Source organism: Lynx canadensis, chromosome D3 (assembly GCF_007474595.2).
Source record: "Lynx canadensis isolate LIC74 chromosome D3, mLynCan4.pri.v2, whole genome shotgun sequence".
NCBI lineage: Eukaryota > Metazoa > Chordata > Mammalia > Carnivora > Felidae > Lynx > Lynx canadensis.
The window spans coordinates 92820455-92838001 of record NC_044314.2 but is presented as its reverse complement, the minus strand read 5'-3'; the positions used below and the strand labels follow the sequence as shown (position 1 = coordinate 92838001).

Below are 17547 nucleotides of genomic sequence, written 5' to 3'. Positions count from 1 at the left end.
ACCGAGGCACAGACCGACCGTCGGCCGCTCTGTGTCCAGCGGGAACCTGGGTGGGGACGGCGGGCTGCATAGGTGACGACCACACCGCGTGCGGGAGGCTGGCCCCGGGAGAGCTGGAGCCACGCGAGCTGACAAACAGCTGCAAACACGCAGGACGTGTCAGGCAAACGTGTATCTATCCGTTCGCCAGGTTCTCACGTGGTGGTTCAGAAGGCAATTGTTAATTATAATTGCGTTTTGCATACGGTCACGGGGGAGACACTTTTGGCAACAATTTCAAGGAAGCAAAAAGCAGAACGTGGACTTCTCCAGCCAGAGGACTGAGTGCGGGCACGTCCCGCGGAGCCTCTCCTAGGGCAGCGTGGTCACCGGAGCCCGAGACACCGGAGAAGCCGGGGAGGGCTCAGTCGTCGTGGGGTTCCTGCCGACCTGAAGAAGGTTCCGGAGTGCCTGCTGGAAGCTCACTTTTTGAGAAGGCATCAGGCCCCTCTTGGATGTGAAAGGGGTCCCCCGGATGCCCGCGGCCAGGACTTGCTTTCTGTCTGGGCGCCGTGATATGGCTGGACTCACCCTCCACGGCCAGCCGCTCCGTCCTCCCGCCACACGGGCCGTGGGTGTTTGCACCGTCGTCCTCGTCTCCAGCCCGACCGGGAGGGCCAAGGGCCGGGGAGGGGCGGCCCCACGGACGGGGGAGCCTCTTTACCTGCGCAGGGGGGAGTGTCCACCTCACGCACCTGCGGCTCGCCCAAGAGCACCTGGCCCTGCTGCCGCGAGGCGAGGCGAGGCGAGGCGAGGCGAGGCGAGGACGCGCCGTCTGGAACGGTGCCGGTAGGAACAGGTCGTTGTAACGAATATCCGCGATGGCAAAGTGGAAAGTTGGTGACCGTGACTGGTTCCCTCTAAAATTCTCTGGCGCGCCTGGGTGGCTCAGTCAGGTAAGTGTGCGACTCTTGATTTCTGCTCGCGTCACGATCTCGTGGTTCATGAGTTCCCGCCCCACGATGGGCTCCGCACGGAGAGCGAGGAGCCTTGCTTGGGATTCTGTGTCTCTCTCCTTCTCTCTCCGCCCCTCCCCCACGCACCATCTGTCTGTCTCTCTCGAAAGTAAATCAAAATAAACTTTAGAAAGTAAAATAAAGTTCTTCTTTCAGGTTTTAAAGTTTAAAGCACGCGGGTAGGAGGCCATGCAGCCACTGTGAGCTTCAGGGGTCCCCTCTAGGAAATGGGGTGAGAAAAGCACGTGGTGTAGGGCCCGTCACGGGGAGCAGAGGAAGTCCCATCGGCCACCGGCCAGTGTGACCACCGACAGCTGTCCCACCAGCCTGTGACCTGCGGAAGTCCCAGAGTCACGGGTAGGAGGCGTGGCTTCTGTTTGCGTTGAAGTCCTTGGACAGACGTTTCAAAGGCCGAGCTGACGCATGCAAATTTCCCATTGTTGTCAAAATCACATCGCATTCGAGGATGGAACCAAGAGTTTGGGGCCCCGATTCCGCTACAGGAGGAAGTGGAAAATTGCTCGCAGGAAAAACCACCTCGCTCTGGTTGAGGAGGTGCCTCTGTGATCCGCACCCACATCTGCCCGGGAGGGTGGCCCGAGATGGGCTGCGCTGAGCGCCGTCCGATGTACGGCTCCCGTCAGTGTGTCCGGTTGTCCCAGCTGACGCAGGTCTGGGTGGCCGTGTGGGCGGTGGGTCTGCGCCCTGGTCTCTTGGAGCTGCCCTGACAAAGCACCACACACAGCGACGGCTGGAGGCCAGAAGCCTGAGGTCCAGGCGGGGCGGGGCCCTGCTCCCTCCACAGGCTCCCTCCAGGGTGCGTGCCGCCTCATCCGGCTCCTGGTGGCCCCGTGTGTTCCTTGGCTCGTGGCCGCGTCCCTCCAGGCTCTTCCTCGGTCGTCCCGTGGCCATCTTCTCTTTGTGTGTGTCTGTGTCCGAAATCCCTTCTTCCTATGAGGACCCCAGCCAGTGGGTTAGGACGCACCTCAATTCAGGACGACCTCATCTTAAGCAATTACCTCTGCAGAGACCCCTTTCCAAATAAGGCCACGGCCACGAGTCCGGAGCACCAGGGCCTAGCCGTGATTCAACCCACACGGCCGCCGGGCCTGTGGGTCATGCGTTTGGTGGCCCGGCTAACGAGAGCATGAACCCCGGAGGGCGGCAGCAGGAACAAGGACGTTTTGCCCCCACCCCCAACAGGGCTCAGTGGGGGTGCTCGGAAGCCAGAACTCTGGGAGATGTGAGGACAGAGCCGTGTCTTTAGGTGTAGACCCCAGGGGCCTCGGCCGGCTGTCGGCCATCATCAGTTCAGTGGATTTCGGGCCTTGGCCCCCCCAGTAATGACAGGCCACCTTCAATCTTCACAAGTCCCTCCTGGTTCCGTCTGCCCTCGTTACCCGAGGATCAAGCAACCCTGCCTCTCCAGAAGGATCTGTGAGAGAGAACGTGAGTCAACACCAGGCATCCCAGAAAGAGGGAAGATGAGAGTCCCGGCAACCCCACAGGGAGCACTGATATGCACGACTCCTTAAAAGCTAAATCACATCCGCAGGTTTTTAATTGGCGGAGCTCTAACAGACCTTCCGGCTCAGGCAGAGCCCTAACTGGGCTGGCGGCTCTGACTGTCTCCCCCGAGCCGTGCCCCCCAGGGCCAGCCTCTCAGAGCTGCCGCGGCTGCTGAGAGGTCAGGGGTCAAGACACAGGGCGAGGCCCAGAAGTGACCAGCCCCGAACCCTTACCTGGAGCCACAGGCGGGTTCCACACGAAACTCCTGCTGGGGCCAGCAGCACATGACCCACCCCCACAGAAGGCCGGGAGCCCCTGTGCCACGCAGAAGTGGGGTCCCTGGAAGGCAGCATCTGCATGTCTGGAAGCTTCTTGGAGATGCCAGTGCTCCGCCCACCCCACACCTGCGCACCTGCTGCTCTGCGTGGGCCCCTGCTGTCTGTGTCCCAGCCAGGCCCCCAGGACTACAGCCCCCGTTCCTCCGAGGAGCCCCCGCCCCCCAGGGCCGAGGTAGTGGGGTGGCAGGGGTGCGGCCGGGAGCTCAGGCGCTGCTCACACTCTGGGGCTCGCTCACTCACATGGTTTGGGGATGCCGCTTTGGCGCTCTCTGGGTTCATTTCTACCCAAATCAGTGCTGGGGCGTCTTCGCGGTGGAGGCGGGAGCTCTGAGGCCGGCCCGAGGGCATAAGGCACGGCCCTGCCCCGGCGCCCCCACCCTGGACAAGTGTCCTGTTCAAGGTCTGTCAGAGCGTCTTGTTCATGCGTTCGTGCTTTTATTGGTTTCGCTGTTCAAACCGCCCCGGGCCTGCTGCCGAGACCGTCTGGTGACGGTGAGCGCGGAGGGCGGTGCCTTGCCGGGGACACGCGTGTGGCACGTGGGCTCGTCCACACGTGAGTTACACGGGTGCTGGCCAGTGAGTCAAAGGTACATGTCCAGCGAGGTGACTTTGACAGGAACTGGCGGGTTGATGGAGACGTGACCAGGGCCTTGCTCCCTGGCGCCTCACCCCACGTCGGTGTTCAGGGTGCTCCCTCTTGACGGGGACATCCCTCTTTCACTGTCTGTAAAAGCACCAAAACCGCGGGAACGCCTTGTGCAAATTTCACGGATTTTTACAGACCGCTGGCGGTCACGCGCTCTCCTGTGTCACAGGCCTCCTGCCTCCCTTCCCCTTGGAATCCGCTGGCCTCCCCGGAGCAGGTGCTCTTGTCTGGGGCCCGGGGACGTGGTGGCATGGGACTGCCGGCCGAGTTCCTGTGTCCGCAGGGCACACGCTGTGTATTGTTGCTACCTAAAAAGTGGACAGAAAGTCAAGATCCGAGCCCAAAGCCAACCAAAATGCACACATTTCGGGAAATTAATAGCGTCTGGAAGGCAAGCGATGCCGCCTTGACGTCTGAAAGCTCTTCACGGCGGGGGCGGGGGCACAAACCGGGTCGGGGGGCTCGCCTGAGGCCCCCTCTGCAGCGAGCAGGTGGCGAATGCGGGCTCGCTCCTCATTTTAGAACCCACCTACAGACCAGTCAGGGAGGGCTGGGTCACGCTCGTCGAACAAAATTAGATGCCGTAAGTGACCTCGGACAATGTGGGAGCGATGGCATAGCTATTTCTTTTGGGGGCTTATTCATCGTCTTATTTTTAAATTGTTATTGTTGTCAGAACAACAACATGCAAACGGCCTTCTTGACAAAATTTTCAGCGCATGGTAAATACGGGGCTGCTAACGAGGCACAGCTCGTGCCGCGGACCTCTAGCTTATTCGTATACGGTTAGGAGTCTGTATAACTGGAGAAATATATGAGTAAATGAAACTTAGAGCCGTTGAGCAGAACTCCCGGGAGAATGCTAATTTTTCCTTTAACCCGCTAGGGAGTCGGCAGGCTCTGTCTAAAGTGACGCTTCCAGAAATAGAGCCGAAAGTATTCCTCTTAAGGTCACAAAGGCAACCCCGGCATCACCGAGAATAATGCCACAGCCGGGACCACGGGAGGAGGGCGGGTGGGTGGACTTAGCTCCGTCTCCCCCCCCCCCCGCCCGTGCACCTGCAGGCGTCCAGGGAAAGTGACCATAAGATCCCGTGCATGTGCGGGGACAGAGCGGAGAGCTCAAGCCAGAAAAGTGCTGTTCTTTGCAGAGTGGGGCTGGCACAGGAAATGGTCTTTCCAGAGCTTTCTACATTGTTTGAATCTTCTGACCTGCGTGCATCTCACTTTTACAAGTGACTTTCAAAAGTGACGTGAAGAAACCCAGTGAGTTTTCAGGGCCTGACCCCCCAGGCTGGTTCTCTCCCTCTCCTCCAGTCCTAGCCCAGTCCACCCTCACCGCGGGCCCACCCCACCCCTGGGCCCCCACCCCCTGCCAGGCCCCACCTCCAGGCCCCACCCCTTGGGTCCTCCACCCCCCACAGCAGCCCCCCCTCCCTTGGGCCTGGCCCTGAGCAGCGACACTGCTGTCCCCTCAGGTTTGGGGGGACATCTGCCTTTGGGAGGTGGCTATTTACAGACTTTTGAAGGCGGAAAATGCGGTGCAGCACAGACATTTAAAAATAGCATGATTATAGGGGCACCTGGGTGGCGCAGTCGGTTAAGCGTCCGACTTCAGCCAGGTCACGATCTCGAGGTCCGTGGGTTCGAGCCCCGCGTCAGGCTCTGGGCTGATGGCTCAGAGCCTGGAGCCTGTTTCCGATTCTGTGTCTCCCTCTCTCTCTGCCCCTCGCCCGTTCATGCTCTGTCTCTCTCTGTCCCAAAAATAAATAAAAACGTTGAAAAAAAATTAAAAAAAAATAGCATGATTATATGTATTTTTTTACATTAAACTAAGAAGTGGAAATGATTTATGTGTCACATAATTTTTCAATTTTACACCCAATGCGTACCCTTCCGTCCTACGTGGTTAACCGGTTTATGATGGAGGATTCCGGAAAACGCCTAGGTTCTGTGGCCTGGGGCTCCCCTGCAGGGCGGCAGCGTGGGGAGGGGAGGGGTGGGGCCGGACTGGAGGGCGGGTACAGCTTGGATTTCGGTTTGTGCCCCTGGGGGGTCTCGTTGAGTAACAAACCTCAGGGGGGCAGTGGCGTAGGGAAGAGCCCCTTGCCCGACGAGGTCCGGCCCTCCCTGGGGTCTGCAATCTGGGCCGAGGCGGGACTGCGCACTAGTCCGCGCAGCTGGGCCGGGACCAGGGTCCCCGCCCCACGGAGAGCCAGGGTGCTGGCCCCACGCGTGCGGTGGGTGCTGCGCTGGGGTCCGGTTCCCTCGGAGCCGTGTTCCCCTCTGGCAGGAGTGGCCACTTAGAAGAACCTTCCAGAAGAACAAGCCCCTGGCCTGGCCTTCGGTAGCCCACGAGCACGAGCACACAGGCCTGGTGGCCCCGCAGCCCCGCCCAGAGGCCTTGTCTCCCGCCTGGCTCCCCAGGTCAGCTCCGACCCGCTCGGCGCTCGAGGCAGGGTCCTGCGGCGGGTGTCCTGCGTGTCGGGGGCTCTGGGACTCCCAGGAGGCCGCGGGTACTTAACCCAGCTAGCGTCCCACTGTGTGCAGGTCAGTCAGAAAGACCCACGACATCAAGGGTCGGTGAGCATTTATTTATTTATTTTTTTTTAAATTTTTAAAGTTAACAGACTTTCCTTGAATTCCGAGTGTCAGGGTCCCTCAGCGAGCAGGGGGTTTGCCAAGTTCGGCCTGAAAGAAGGGGGCCGCCAGCGGAGGCTGGGGGCGGGCGCGGGAGGGCACGGGGGTCCCGGGGCCTGGCTGACCGCCCTCCTTTCCCGTTTCCCGCCAGGCCTCGCCAAGCCCATCGGCCTGGTGGAGGGGCCTGGGGGCCTGGGCCAGGGCGGCATGGCAGCCACCCTTCGTGAGGACAGCCAGGAGACAGAAAGCAAATACGAGGAATACGGGTACAACGCGCAGCTCAGCGACCGCATCTCCCTGGACAGGACCATCCCGGACTACAGGCCCAAAAAGTGAGTTCGCGGCCCTCCTCCCGGGCACCGCTCCCGCACACCCCGCACCCGCGAGCTGCGGCCCCCGGAGCACGGCGACGTGTGCGCTCGAGGCCCTGCAGGCGGCACGGGGTCGAGACCCGGCACGTGGAGTCGGCCACACCCGCGACCGCGCCGCCTTCTGGTGTCTCTGTCGACACAGACGCGCGCGGGCGTAAGAAAGCCGGCTTGGACTTGCGTCACTGCTTGTGGTCCCGTCGCTGCGGTGGGGGCCCCCCTCCCCCACCATCTAAAGGCGTCCACTATTCCCGCCCCCGCCCCCCCAAATCTGTCGCCGGCTGCGGCCTGGCCTTGAGGCCTCTCAGGACTGAGCCCTGCTCTACAAGCGCGGCATCCTGTTTGAAAGCTCGTTAGGTGCCTTGGCGGGGACGAAATTGGAACAAAATGCCATATTAAGCGGACGTCATTGCGTGAAAAAAGTCCCGCCAGCCTGGCACCTGGGTCCTGGAGAGGAAAGGCAGGCTCGGCCCGGCTCCTTTCTGTGGTTCCGTCTGCAGAAACGGGGCAGGCGGCCGGGAACCCCGGACTCCCCGGGGAGGTGCTGAGGCCCGGGCTGGGCCGGGGGTGGGGGAGGGGGGGGTGGTGCCGGGCGGGGCCGGGAGTGGGGGTCCTGGTGATGGGCGGGGCCTGGGCCCCGGAGGAAACTCCATGAAGGGGGCGGGGAGCATTGCTGGGCTGTGTCGCGAGGCCCTGGGAGGCCGTCCCGGGAAGCCCTGCGAGAGGTGGGAGGGCCGGCGGCCCGGAGGGAGGAAGCGTGGGCAGGTGCGTGTTGGGCGTGGTTAGGGGTGGGGCCCGCTGGCGCACGTGGTGGGGCAGCGGCGGATTCGGGACGGCGGAGGTGGCCTCCGGGCCGCCCCGCGAGGCCAGGCAGCGGGATCCGACCGCCAGCTCCCCGTCAGTTGCTCCGAGGGTGAGGTGCCCGAGAGCGGGTCTCCCAGGTGAGCTGGCGCTGGGTGTCGGCGTGCGCGTCTGCGCGGGGCTGGCCGGGCGGTTCCCGAAACCGGTGCGTCTATGGTGCGGCAAGGACGTTAGGTGCGGCCTGCTCTCTGGAGCCGCACGGCGACAGCTCACTGCCCGGCTCTCCTGCTTGTCTTGTGACTTCGTCCCAGAGAGGTTCCCCCTTCCTGGGTGGCCCCGGAGGGCGGAGGCCTGGAGCGCGCGCTCCCGCGGCCTCAGCCACAACCACGGGCGAGAACAGTTTTGTGTTCGAGGGTACCATCGATTCAGCATGAGTAAGGTCGGCTTTCCTCTTGGGAGATGGAATAACGATTCTTTGTTTGAGTAAAAAATGCAATTAAGTGTAAAACAGGCCAATTTGAAGAAGCATGCTAAGTGAAGGACGCGGGGGACGTCCAGATGTGACAAAGTCACAGACACGGGCTTGAGTGACTCAGGTTTGCGACGTACCCAATCTGTGCTCTGAGATCGTGGCTGTGAGTGTTTGAGTGTGCACGTGTGTACATGTACGTGTGGATGTGTGTGTGCACGTGCGTGAGTGCGCGTGGCAGTCCTGAGCGCCCCCCAGCGTGCCCCGACCTCTGGAGCAGGACCTAAATAAGTGGCCGCTCAGGCCTCACCCTGTGGCTGGAGTCGGGCGCTGTTCTTGGCTCTGAGCTGGGCACCCGCGGTGCCTTTCAGAGACCCCCCCGAAGCCACCCCAGGCTCAGCAACTCGCTGAAGGGACTCACCACACTCGGCAAAGCTGTTATACGCCCGATGCGGTTTGTTAAAGGACAGAATGACATCACGGAGAACAGGGCAGGGGCCAGGGGAGCGCTTAATTTTCCCAGCAATGGCGAGTGGCCGCACGTATGAAGAATTACAACAGGGGGCTCATTCGAGCCCTGGTGTCCGGAGTTTTATTGGCCGGCCGACCTCAGTCCCCGTCCCCAGAGGTCTGGCCATGCTGTGGCTCAGGGCTCCAGCATAGATCACTCTGCAGCATAGACTGTCCCACATAGGCGACGGCACTCTCGTCAGGCAGGATGTCCCAAGGGCTCAGAAGCCACCTCCCAGGAGCTGGCAAGGGCCGGGCCTTTCCTGTGCACGTGGTAGGAGTGGCCCCCACCTCCCATGTCACCGACCTGATCGTGGCACTTCCAGCCTCAGGGATTTCGCCACCAGAGACTCTAGGAAGCCTGTCCTTGTCTGTGTCGTCATCTGGCGGCAGTTGCGGCCACAAGGGAGCCCATGGGGTCGAGGACGCTTACCCCGTCTGCCGTGGCCGGCGCTGGGCTGGGGGCAGGCTCTCCTGGTGGTCCTGCTGCATCATCTACCATCAGAGCAGGACACGTAGAGGACAGACGGGAGCGTGTGTGACAGACGCTGTTGTCCGCCTCCCCGGAATCCTGTTGTCCTTCTCTGGGCACCAGCTCCCCCTTCACACAGGGGAACCCACAGGAAACTTGCTGTTCCAGCTGCGGGGCAGATCCCAGGATTTGGGATTAAGGTGATTAGAGCATTGTGTCCACCACCTCAGCGACCGGCTCGGGGCTGTCACATGGTCTGGGCCCATCCAATCAGAGTGCACCTCGGAATTACCTCAGGCCGTTGGGGGAAAAAATCAGGCCTTTCAGTCAAAGTAAAATTGCAATTATGGGAACTTGGGGAGCTTAGCCATCTTATTATCATGAAAGGGAGGCTGGGAGTTCCCACAACCCACCCGTGAACCCCGAGGGCAAACGCAGTGCAGGGCTTGGCAGAGCTGGGAGGTGGGGGGGAATCGGGTTCCAGTGCTACCGTCGCGGCACCTGGATCCAGCTGTTCCTGAAGCTACAATTGCGATAAATTATAAACAAATGAAAAGCCTTCCAGGCTCTGTAGTAAACTAGCGCACACACATATACATTTATAAATCTTTTGCTTAGTCAATTGGAATTTTGTTTCCTGCTTCTTAAAGCGGAAAGGGCTCTCCCTGCTCCGTCTGGCTCATCCCTGCACACCCTTGAGTCCCCACAATGCTTTGCTCCGGCATCTCACTCTGCTGGGATTTGCCTGAGCCACGGATGCTCCTCTGGGTTTCCCTTTGAGGACTGAGACCCACCGCCCTTCCCTGAGTGGCAGAGACTCCCCCCGTAGGAAGCCTCCGTTTGCCAAAATAAAAACCGACAGGAGCGACCAGCTCCCTGCCAGCCTCACGTCTCAGAAGAAGACGTCAGGGCAAACTCTCAAAGGGCCGCCATTTACAATACGCCTTAGTCGATAGAAACCTGACTTTACGGACACTCCGACTGGAAGGGCACAGCTCCCCGCCTCCCCGAAGTAGACAGTGTGGGTTTCATTTTCTTACATGTTTATGTGTAGCCATTTCTTTCCCAAAAAGAAAGGCGGAGGCTTTGTGATCGGGACACGCACAGACCAGCCCGGTCACGCGTGTGAATGACAAGCCGGAAAGAAGCCCGTCCTGTCCCTCCGGCTCCTGGCCTGTCTGGACATGCTGCCCCCCCCCCCACCAGGGGACAGCGTCGTGGGGGTTACTCGCGTGCAGCCACAGCCCTCATGCACCCGTGGCTTAGAACACGGCCGCAGTGTCTAGGGGAGACTCGTGCTCTCGTGCAGCTTGGCGAGCGCAGGGCCACTCGTGTCCCTGGGGCTTGTTTAAGAAGGTGCTGCCGGTGCTGCCCTGTGCCAGGGCCTTGAGGACCGGCATTGCCCACGCTCTACAGACAGGAGACCAAGGCAGGAAAGGTCAAGTGCCCGCACTGGGCCCGTGGGCCAGAGTTTGCCGAACCCCGTCGTGCGGCGTGCGATCCCCCCGGGCTCTTACCGTCCCCACAGAGCCCAGTGGGGCACGTTGTGTTTTCCAAAGACGGGATCTTCTCGAATCTGCCCCCTCCCCCGCCCCCAGGGTGGGATCTGTGTCCCTCTCCCTGAGATTGGCTGGCCGTCCTCTCGAGGAGGGCAGAGGTGAAGAGGGCGGTTTTCGGGGTTTCCACCCCGGCCCAGGTGTGGGCCCACGAGCTGCCATATGAGCAGTCCGCGGGTCCTGAAGCCCAAACGTGGTCGCTCAGAGCGCCCCGTGGCCAGGCCTGCGAGCGCTCAGACAGAGACGTGCCAGCCAGGGCCGGACACGCCGCAGCAGGGGTCGGAGGGAGTCACGCACGGACGAGTCCACGGAGGAAGGCCCGGTGGGCCGCTGCAGAGTGCCGAGTTCTGGGTTTGTGAGGCCAGGCGCTGTTTGCGGGAGCCTTCCATGTGGCCACGGGTCGGGAGCCACACCTGGCGTCCAGTAGGCCCTCACCAAACGTCTACGGACGACCGAGCGAATGAGTACATGAGTGCCATTCAGTCTATGCCTGTTTTAAGCTTTCAGAGTTCGATTCCCTAGATGGCCTTGCACCCCGTGGGGCCCATCCGTCCAGTGAGAAACGGCCTTGCTCTTGGATTCTGACAGGTGCAGCCGCGAGAAACACATGTGGGATGTGGGAGTGTGTGTGCGTGTGCGTGTATGTGTGTCTGCACGTGTGCCTACCCACGTGTGCCTGTGTGTGCACACGTACACGTACGTGGTACGTGTGTGTATGTGTCACTGGGTGTACGTTTGTGTGCATGTGTGCCTGTGCGTGTGTACACGCATGTGCAAGTGTGCCTGTGTGTGCACGTGTATGTGTGTTAATGTGTGTGCAGGTGTGCGTGTGCACGTGTTATGTGTCGATGTGTGTCCGTACGTATTTGTGTGTGTATGTGTGCACGTGTACCTGCATGTGCTGTGTGCGTCTGTGTGTGCATGCCTGTGCGTTGTGCGCGTGTACCTGTGTGCACCCGTGTACGTGCACCTGTGTGTGTTCACACGTGTGCACGCACGTATGTATTTGTGTGTACGTGTGCATGTGTCTGCACGTGCCGTGTGCATGGCACGCACGTGTACCTGTGTGCACATATGTACGTGCACCTGTGTTTGCGTGTGTTCACGTGTGTGCATGCGTGTGCACGCGTGCCCGACAGATCCGCCCACTCTCAAAGCAAAGTTCTCACCCGCTTTCTCCCGTTAGACATGTTATTGATTTCTCTTTGTCTGGAGGTAGGTAGCTTTTCTAATTAAGCAGCAGCTTTAATTATGCCACAAAGCACATAACATAGATCTTGATTATTAAGACTGGCCCACGGGATAATAAAAGGGAGACTGGCAAATCCAAATTAAACAGGATCATAAAAATGAGTGGCTGTGCCCGAGCTTGTCCTACATCGTGTGCAGTAATGCCCCCCCAATCCCCCCCCAACGTGTTTGCAGAGCCTTCGTGCGTGTTAACTAAGCTGCGAACGGCCTGGCTGTCAACTCTAATAAGTCGTATCTAGTGGACGGAGAACCAGAGGTACCTTGCGCCTGGTCCCCCAGCCCCTCTGAGAGTCTAGGGTCTGTGAGAGGGGGCGGGGGTCTCAGACAAGGAGACGGGGAAAACCGGGGCGTTGTCACGGAAGCGTGCGGGGTGAGCCGTGGGAGAGACGCCTGGTTCCTTGCCTCCCCGGGGAGCACGGAACTGCAGGCCGGGCGGCATCCTGACCAGGCAGTCAGTTCCCGAAGGAGACACGCTTCCCTTCTGCCCGCCTGGAGCCCTCGCTCTGCGCCTGGCCCCTGGCAGGTCCGAGCCCCTGGGGGTGTCCGAGGGAGAGACTGGATGGGCTGGAGGTCACAGGCCCCGGAGACTGTGCATCTGGGCGCTGAAGCCTCGCGCAGCCTCCCGGGTACGTGCAGCGCCTCCGGCAGGAGACGGACCTGTCCCCGTGTCAGGAGGCGAAGCTCGCTGCTCCGCCGGGAGGGACGCCACACTTCGTCTCTTCTCCGTCCTGCGGCTGTTTCTCCAGCGGCACGAAGGGCGTCCTCCAAAACTTCCATTAGTGTCGCTGCTGCGGCCCCGTTTCCTGTGGCCGGGTTGTGCCCGCCACGTCTTCTCACCGAGACCTCGGTGACACTCCCTGTGACCCAGTGATTTGCAGAGGCCTCGGTGACCCCGCAGCCAGCTCTCTCGCCGGGTGCGTGAAGACCTCCAGGCTGCCACGTGGTACCCATCAGGGCACCGGGTGGTGACCCCACGAGCCCTGTGACCGTCCCCCCCACTGCCTGGTATGAGGAGGGGCGTGAGAGGGGTCTCTGTGTGTCCCGTGTCCTGTTTCTGACACGTGGGTGTTTGCGTGCGAGTCTGTAGCCTCCAAAGCCTTTGCCGTGAGGTCTGAGGGCGGCGTGCCTGTCCGTCCGTCTGTGAGTACACGGCGAGGTGAGCCTGTGCCCCGCAGCCGGGGACACGGGCTGCGTCTTGGCCCTGGGACCTTGTCTGTGCGAAGACAGCTGGGACGGCCGGAGGTCCTGGGGCTGCGTTGACCGTGCACGTCCGGGTCTGGGTGCGTGCGGCAGCGAGTGTGGTCTGTGTGTGCGCTCAACTCCGCCAACAGGCACCCCGAATAAATACGAGCCATTAATGTCCTTCCCGGGCCGCCCGTCTCCGTGGTGTGTGCCTGGGTCTCTATGGGAGATGGTGTGTGTGTGTGTGCACGTGAATTTGTGTGCGTGTCACGTATGTGTGCACGCGTGTGGGCGCACACATACAGGTTTCTGGAAGGTCTCACGGCCAGCTGCCTGGACGGACGGATGGACTCGGTCTGGGGAAGACAGGACCTCAAGACAAGAGGCTGTCCTGTGCTGCTTTCGCGGGGGCCGCTCTGCCTCTGTGTCCCCTCAGCAGGGGTGCGGCCTCGCTCGTCCGGGACTCCGTGTCCCTGCTGGCGTTCCCAAGGGGGTGGGACGGGGGTGGGAGCGTGTCACACACAGCGGGCCGGTGCCGCGAGCAGGAAGGCGTCCGCCAAGAGGCGGAGACGCTCCTCGGGTGACCCACCTCCGAGAGCCTCCGGATGGCTGTTCCCAGAAGCATTCGTCACGGCTTCCGAAGGTGCAGCCTCCCGGGTGCGTGCGGCGCCTCCGGCAGGAGACGGACGTGTCCCGATGTCAGGAGGCGAAGCCCGCTGCTCCCCCGGGAGGGACGCCACACTTCATTCCCTCTCTGTCCTGCGGTTATTCCTCCAGCGGCACAAAGGGCGTCCCCATCAATCTCCATTAGTGTCGCTGCCGCGGCCCCGTTTCCTGTGAGGCCGGCGGGGACGTGCCCGCCACGCGTTCTCCCCGAGACCTCGGAAGAGGCTTTCAAGAGCCTCGGCACCACCCCCGCTCCTCTGTGGGTTCATAAATCCTCCTAGAAACGTCTCTGCGGTTAAGGATTTCCTGCCTCTCCGGCTCCAGGTGGGGGTGTGAAGTCGCAGCCGCAGCCCCCGCGGCACGAAGCCCAGCCCTCTGCCGCAGGGACCTGAGGCACTCGCGCTAACCCCCACCCCGTGGGCCGGGCGCCCGTGTGCTTAGCGGATTCCCCACTTCAGCTACATTCCCATTCATGGACTCAGAGGCCGGACCTGGACGGGGCGCGTGGGGACGGGCTCTGAGGGCCTTCGGGGCTCTGTGGGGGGTCCGGCAGAGGCTGGTGCCGCCTGGGGGTTGTCGCGAGCCTGTCGGCCGGCCGCCAGCAGCCCCCAGAGCGCCGACGCGTGGCGGTCAGATTGCCTCCGTGGTAGCTCGGGGCTCTAAAAACAGGCTTCCAGGGGCGCCTGGGTGGCGCAGTCGGTTAAGCGTCCGACTTCAGCCAGGTCACGATCTCGCGGTCCGTGAGTTCGAGCCCCGCGTCGGGCTCTGGGCTGATGGCTCAGAGCCTGGAGCCTGTTTCCGATTCTGTGTCTCCCTCTCTCTCTGCCCCTCGCCCGTTCATGCTCTGTCTCTCTCTGTCCCAAAAATAAATAAACGTTGAAAAAAAAATTAAAAAAAAATAAAAACAGGCTTCCGGCTCTTGGTGACTCCACGTGGGAGCACCTGGTGTTGCTTTGCGTGCAGAGAGGCGCTCGGGGACGCTGGTGAGCCGGGTGGCCACAGCGCCTGACTGTGCGTGACAGTGTTTGGGGTACACGGGCTGGATGACACTCCAGGGAGGAGTGGGGTCCCCCTAGAGAGAGCGGATGTTCTCTGTCGATGACAACAGTTTCAGACGAGACAACAACTCAGCCAGAAGTGGCTGCATGATGACGAGATCCCTGACCTCACGGGACAAGTCTGCAGTCAGGGTCCACAGTGGTTTGACTGGCAGCGGCTGACAGAGTCAGGGACCCAGGCTCTCCCCAGTTCTCTGTTCTGCCGCATCCAGAATGTCGGGCTTCTCCCCGCATGGTCACAACGTGGCTGCAGCAGCTCCGGGTATCACATCATCACAGGCCCACTTCCCCACGGGCTAGAACAAACATGTTCCTGCGTCTTGTCTCTGTTCAAGAATAGAGAAAACTTTCCTGGAAGTCCCTGCAGACCCCTCCTCAGGTGTCCTGGGCCGGCTGTCCGTCTGCCCTGTCAACCGTGAGGGCGGGATGCTCGTCTGCTCCTCTCTACTCCTGTGTCATTTGGCTTGCCCAGCGTCTGGCCGCTCAGGATTGTGGGGACGCCCTGGTCTCGGGCCCCGGGGCTGGCCGAGGATTCAGCTGAGGGGCTGGCAGGCAGCACCCTCCCTGCCCCCACGGAGGGGAGGCCCGAGCGGGGGCTGTCTGCGTGCTGGCTGAGGGCGGGCTGGGGACGAAGCCCTGTGCCGAGAAAGCCCAGCTCCCGTGGACGGAGCCTTGTCGAGACGGGGGCAGTGAGACGCCGCCCCCCCCCCCCCCCCCCCCGCACCCCGCACCTTAGGGAAGCGGGTCCCCATGGTGCACGCGGCAAGCGTTCGGGCCAGCGCCGGGTCGGGACCCCTTCAGTCGCCAGAAACAGAAAACCCACCTCAAACTGGCTTAAGTGAGAACAAGAGACGGGGCGGGGGGCGTGGAGAGCAGAAGCACGTGACAGCCACCAGGGCCACCCGTGGAGGAGCTCACCACACGGCAGGGTCCCCGAGTCGTGGCTCCGCCACGCAGTCCCGAAAGAAGCCGCGGTCGCGCGGCGTCGGAAGCTTCCGCTTGGTGGAAGGAGCCGGGTGTGAGGGCAGCCTGCCTCAGGTGACATGTGGCCTGTCCCCAGGGGAAAGGAGAGCCGGGTGACTCAGGAGAGCCCCGGGAGCTGCAGCCCCCCGGACAGAGGTCGTGGTCACGCTCCCACGCGGTAGACGCGGGTTTTACCGCTTCACCAGCCGTCGCGCCGGGCCTGTGCTGGATGACGGCGCCTTCTGTGTGCTCAGTGTTTTCCACGGGCTTTGTGTCGGGTGGGGGGGGGTCGCGCTGTGAGTAAAGGAGATGATTTTAATGCAGGTTTGTGCGGGGCCGACGTGAGCGGCATGCACGGCACGCTTCTAATTCAAACAACTCGCAAACTGTGCGGGTCCGCGACGGGCGAGACTCGTAAGTGCAGGTGAGCGCGGTGGGGCGGTGGCGGTGGCCCAGGGGGAGGCCCCGTGCTCTGGGAGCACTAGCTGCCTCCGTCCCGCGGGGGTCACGGCTGTCTGCGGGCCCCCTCACCACGGCCCGCTCAAGTCCCTGGATGGAGACCAGGCCCGCGGTGTCCTGCCTGTGTCCTTGTGGGGCCAGCGTCCCTGCCCCGTGACGGGGACCAGCGTCGAGTACACGCAGCGCTTGAGGCCCCCCGCCCCCGCCCCGGGCTGCCCTGAGGGTGCGCGGCAGGCCGGCGTGGCTGCACCCCACCCTGGGAGCCCTGGCGGGGCGGGACGGGCCTCGTGGGCGGGTGCTGGCGTCCCCCCAGCCATGTGCCCCTCTGGGCTGTCCCCCAGTCATGTCCCCCAGTCATGTCCCCCTCCAGACTGTCCCCACAGCTGTCCCTCCCTCAGGGTGTCCTTACATGCATGTCCCCTCCCCAAGGCTGTCCCCCCAGCTGTGCCCCCCTCCAGGCTGTCACCCCAGTTGTGCCCCCCACAGCCCCCAAGCTGTGTCCCCCCTGGCTGTCCCCCCAGTCATGTCCTCTCCAGCTGTCTCCCCAGCCGGCCCCCAACTGTGCCCCAGGGCTGTCCCCCCAGCCGGGGCCCCCCCGGCTGTACTCCCAGTCATGTCACCCCCTGCTACCCCCCAGTCACATCCCTCCGGCTGTCCCCCAGCTGTGTCCCCCCCGGCTGTCCCCCCAGTCATGTCCCCCCCTGGCTGTCCCCCCAGCCATGCACCCCCAGGCTGGCCCCCAGCTGTGCCCCAGGGCTGTCCCCCCAGCCGGGGCCCCCCAGGCTGTACCCCCAGTCATGTCACCCCCCCGCTCCCCCCCAGTCACATCCCCCCGGCTGTCCCCCAGCCGTGTCTCCCCTTGGCTGTCCCCCCAGTCGTGTCCCCCCAGTTGTGTCCCCCCCAGCTGTCCTCCAGCCATGTCTCCCCCTGGCTGTCCCCCCAGTCGTGTCCCCCCAGTTGTGTCCCCCCCAGGCTGCCCCCCAGCTGTGCCCTCCTCCAGGCTGTCACCCCAGTTGTGCCCCCCCCACAGCCCCCAAGCTGTGTCCCCCCTGGCTGTCCCCCCAGTCATGTCCTCTCCAGCTGTCTCCCCAGCCAGCCCCCAACTGTGCCCGGGCTTTCCCCCCAGCCGGGGCACCCCCGGCTGTACTCCCAGTCATGTCACCCCCCCGCTCCCCCCCAGTCACATCCCCCCGGCTGTCCCCCAGCCGTGTCTCCCCTTGGCTGTCCCCCCAGTCGTGTCCCCCCAGTTGTGTCCCCCCCGGGCTATCCTGCAGTCACTCACAGACATACGTGGGTGTAACTGGGCTCAGGGAGGGGACAGCCCATGCACAGGAGATGATGCCGGCTTAGTTTCTGTCACACCCAGGGTTAGAAGCGTCCGTGTTCGCCAAGCTCTGTATTAATCTATCCCGTGTTTTACAATCGTCGTGACCACGATCAATGGACCATTTTTACAAAGGCCACCTGGATGCACCAGATCCTGTAACAGATGTGACCTGTCGGTTTTCTAGTCCCCGAATGGGACTTACTCTTGCTGGAAGAACGAAGTGGAAAGAATCTCAAGAAGCAACATCCTTCGTGGGAAGAACTCCCCCCAGACCGTGGTCTCTGAGGCAGAGAGGCAAAGGTGGAGAGATTACCCGGTGAATGCCATGACACGGCGG

General features: G+C 62.3%; 1 protein-coding gene across 1 annotated transcript in view; it reads left to right on the top strand.

The window, feature by feature from the left end:
• The first annotated feature begins 1597 nt into the window (after window positions 1-1597).
• The window catches only part of GALNT9 (polypeptide N-acetylgalactosaminyltransferase 9), a 61063-nt gene continuing 45113 nt past the window's right edge, over window positions 1598-17547 (top strand). The window contains exons 1-4 of the mRNA XM_030336492.2: window positions 1598-1687; window positions 2955-3014; window positions 3137-3395; window positions 6280-6460. Of these exons, the coding sequence (XP_030192352.2) occupies window positions 1598-1687; window positions 2955-3014; window positions 3137-3395; window positions 6280-6460 (590 nt within the window). The remainder of the gene's footprint in view (window positions 1688-2954; window positions 3015-3136; window positions 3396-6279; window positions 6461-17547) is intronic.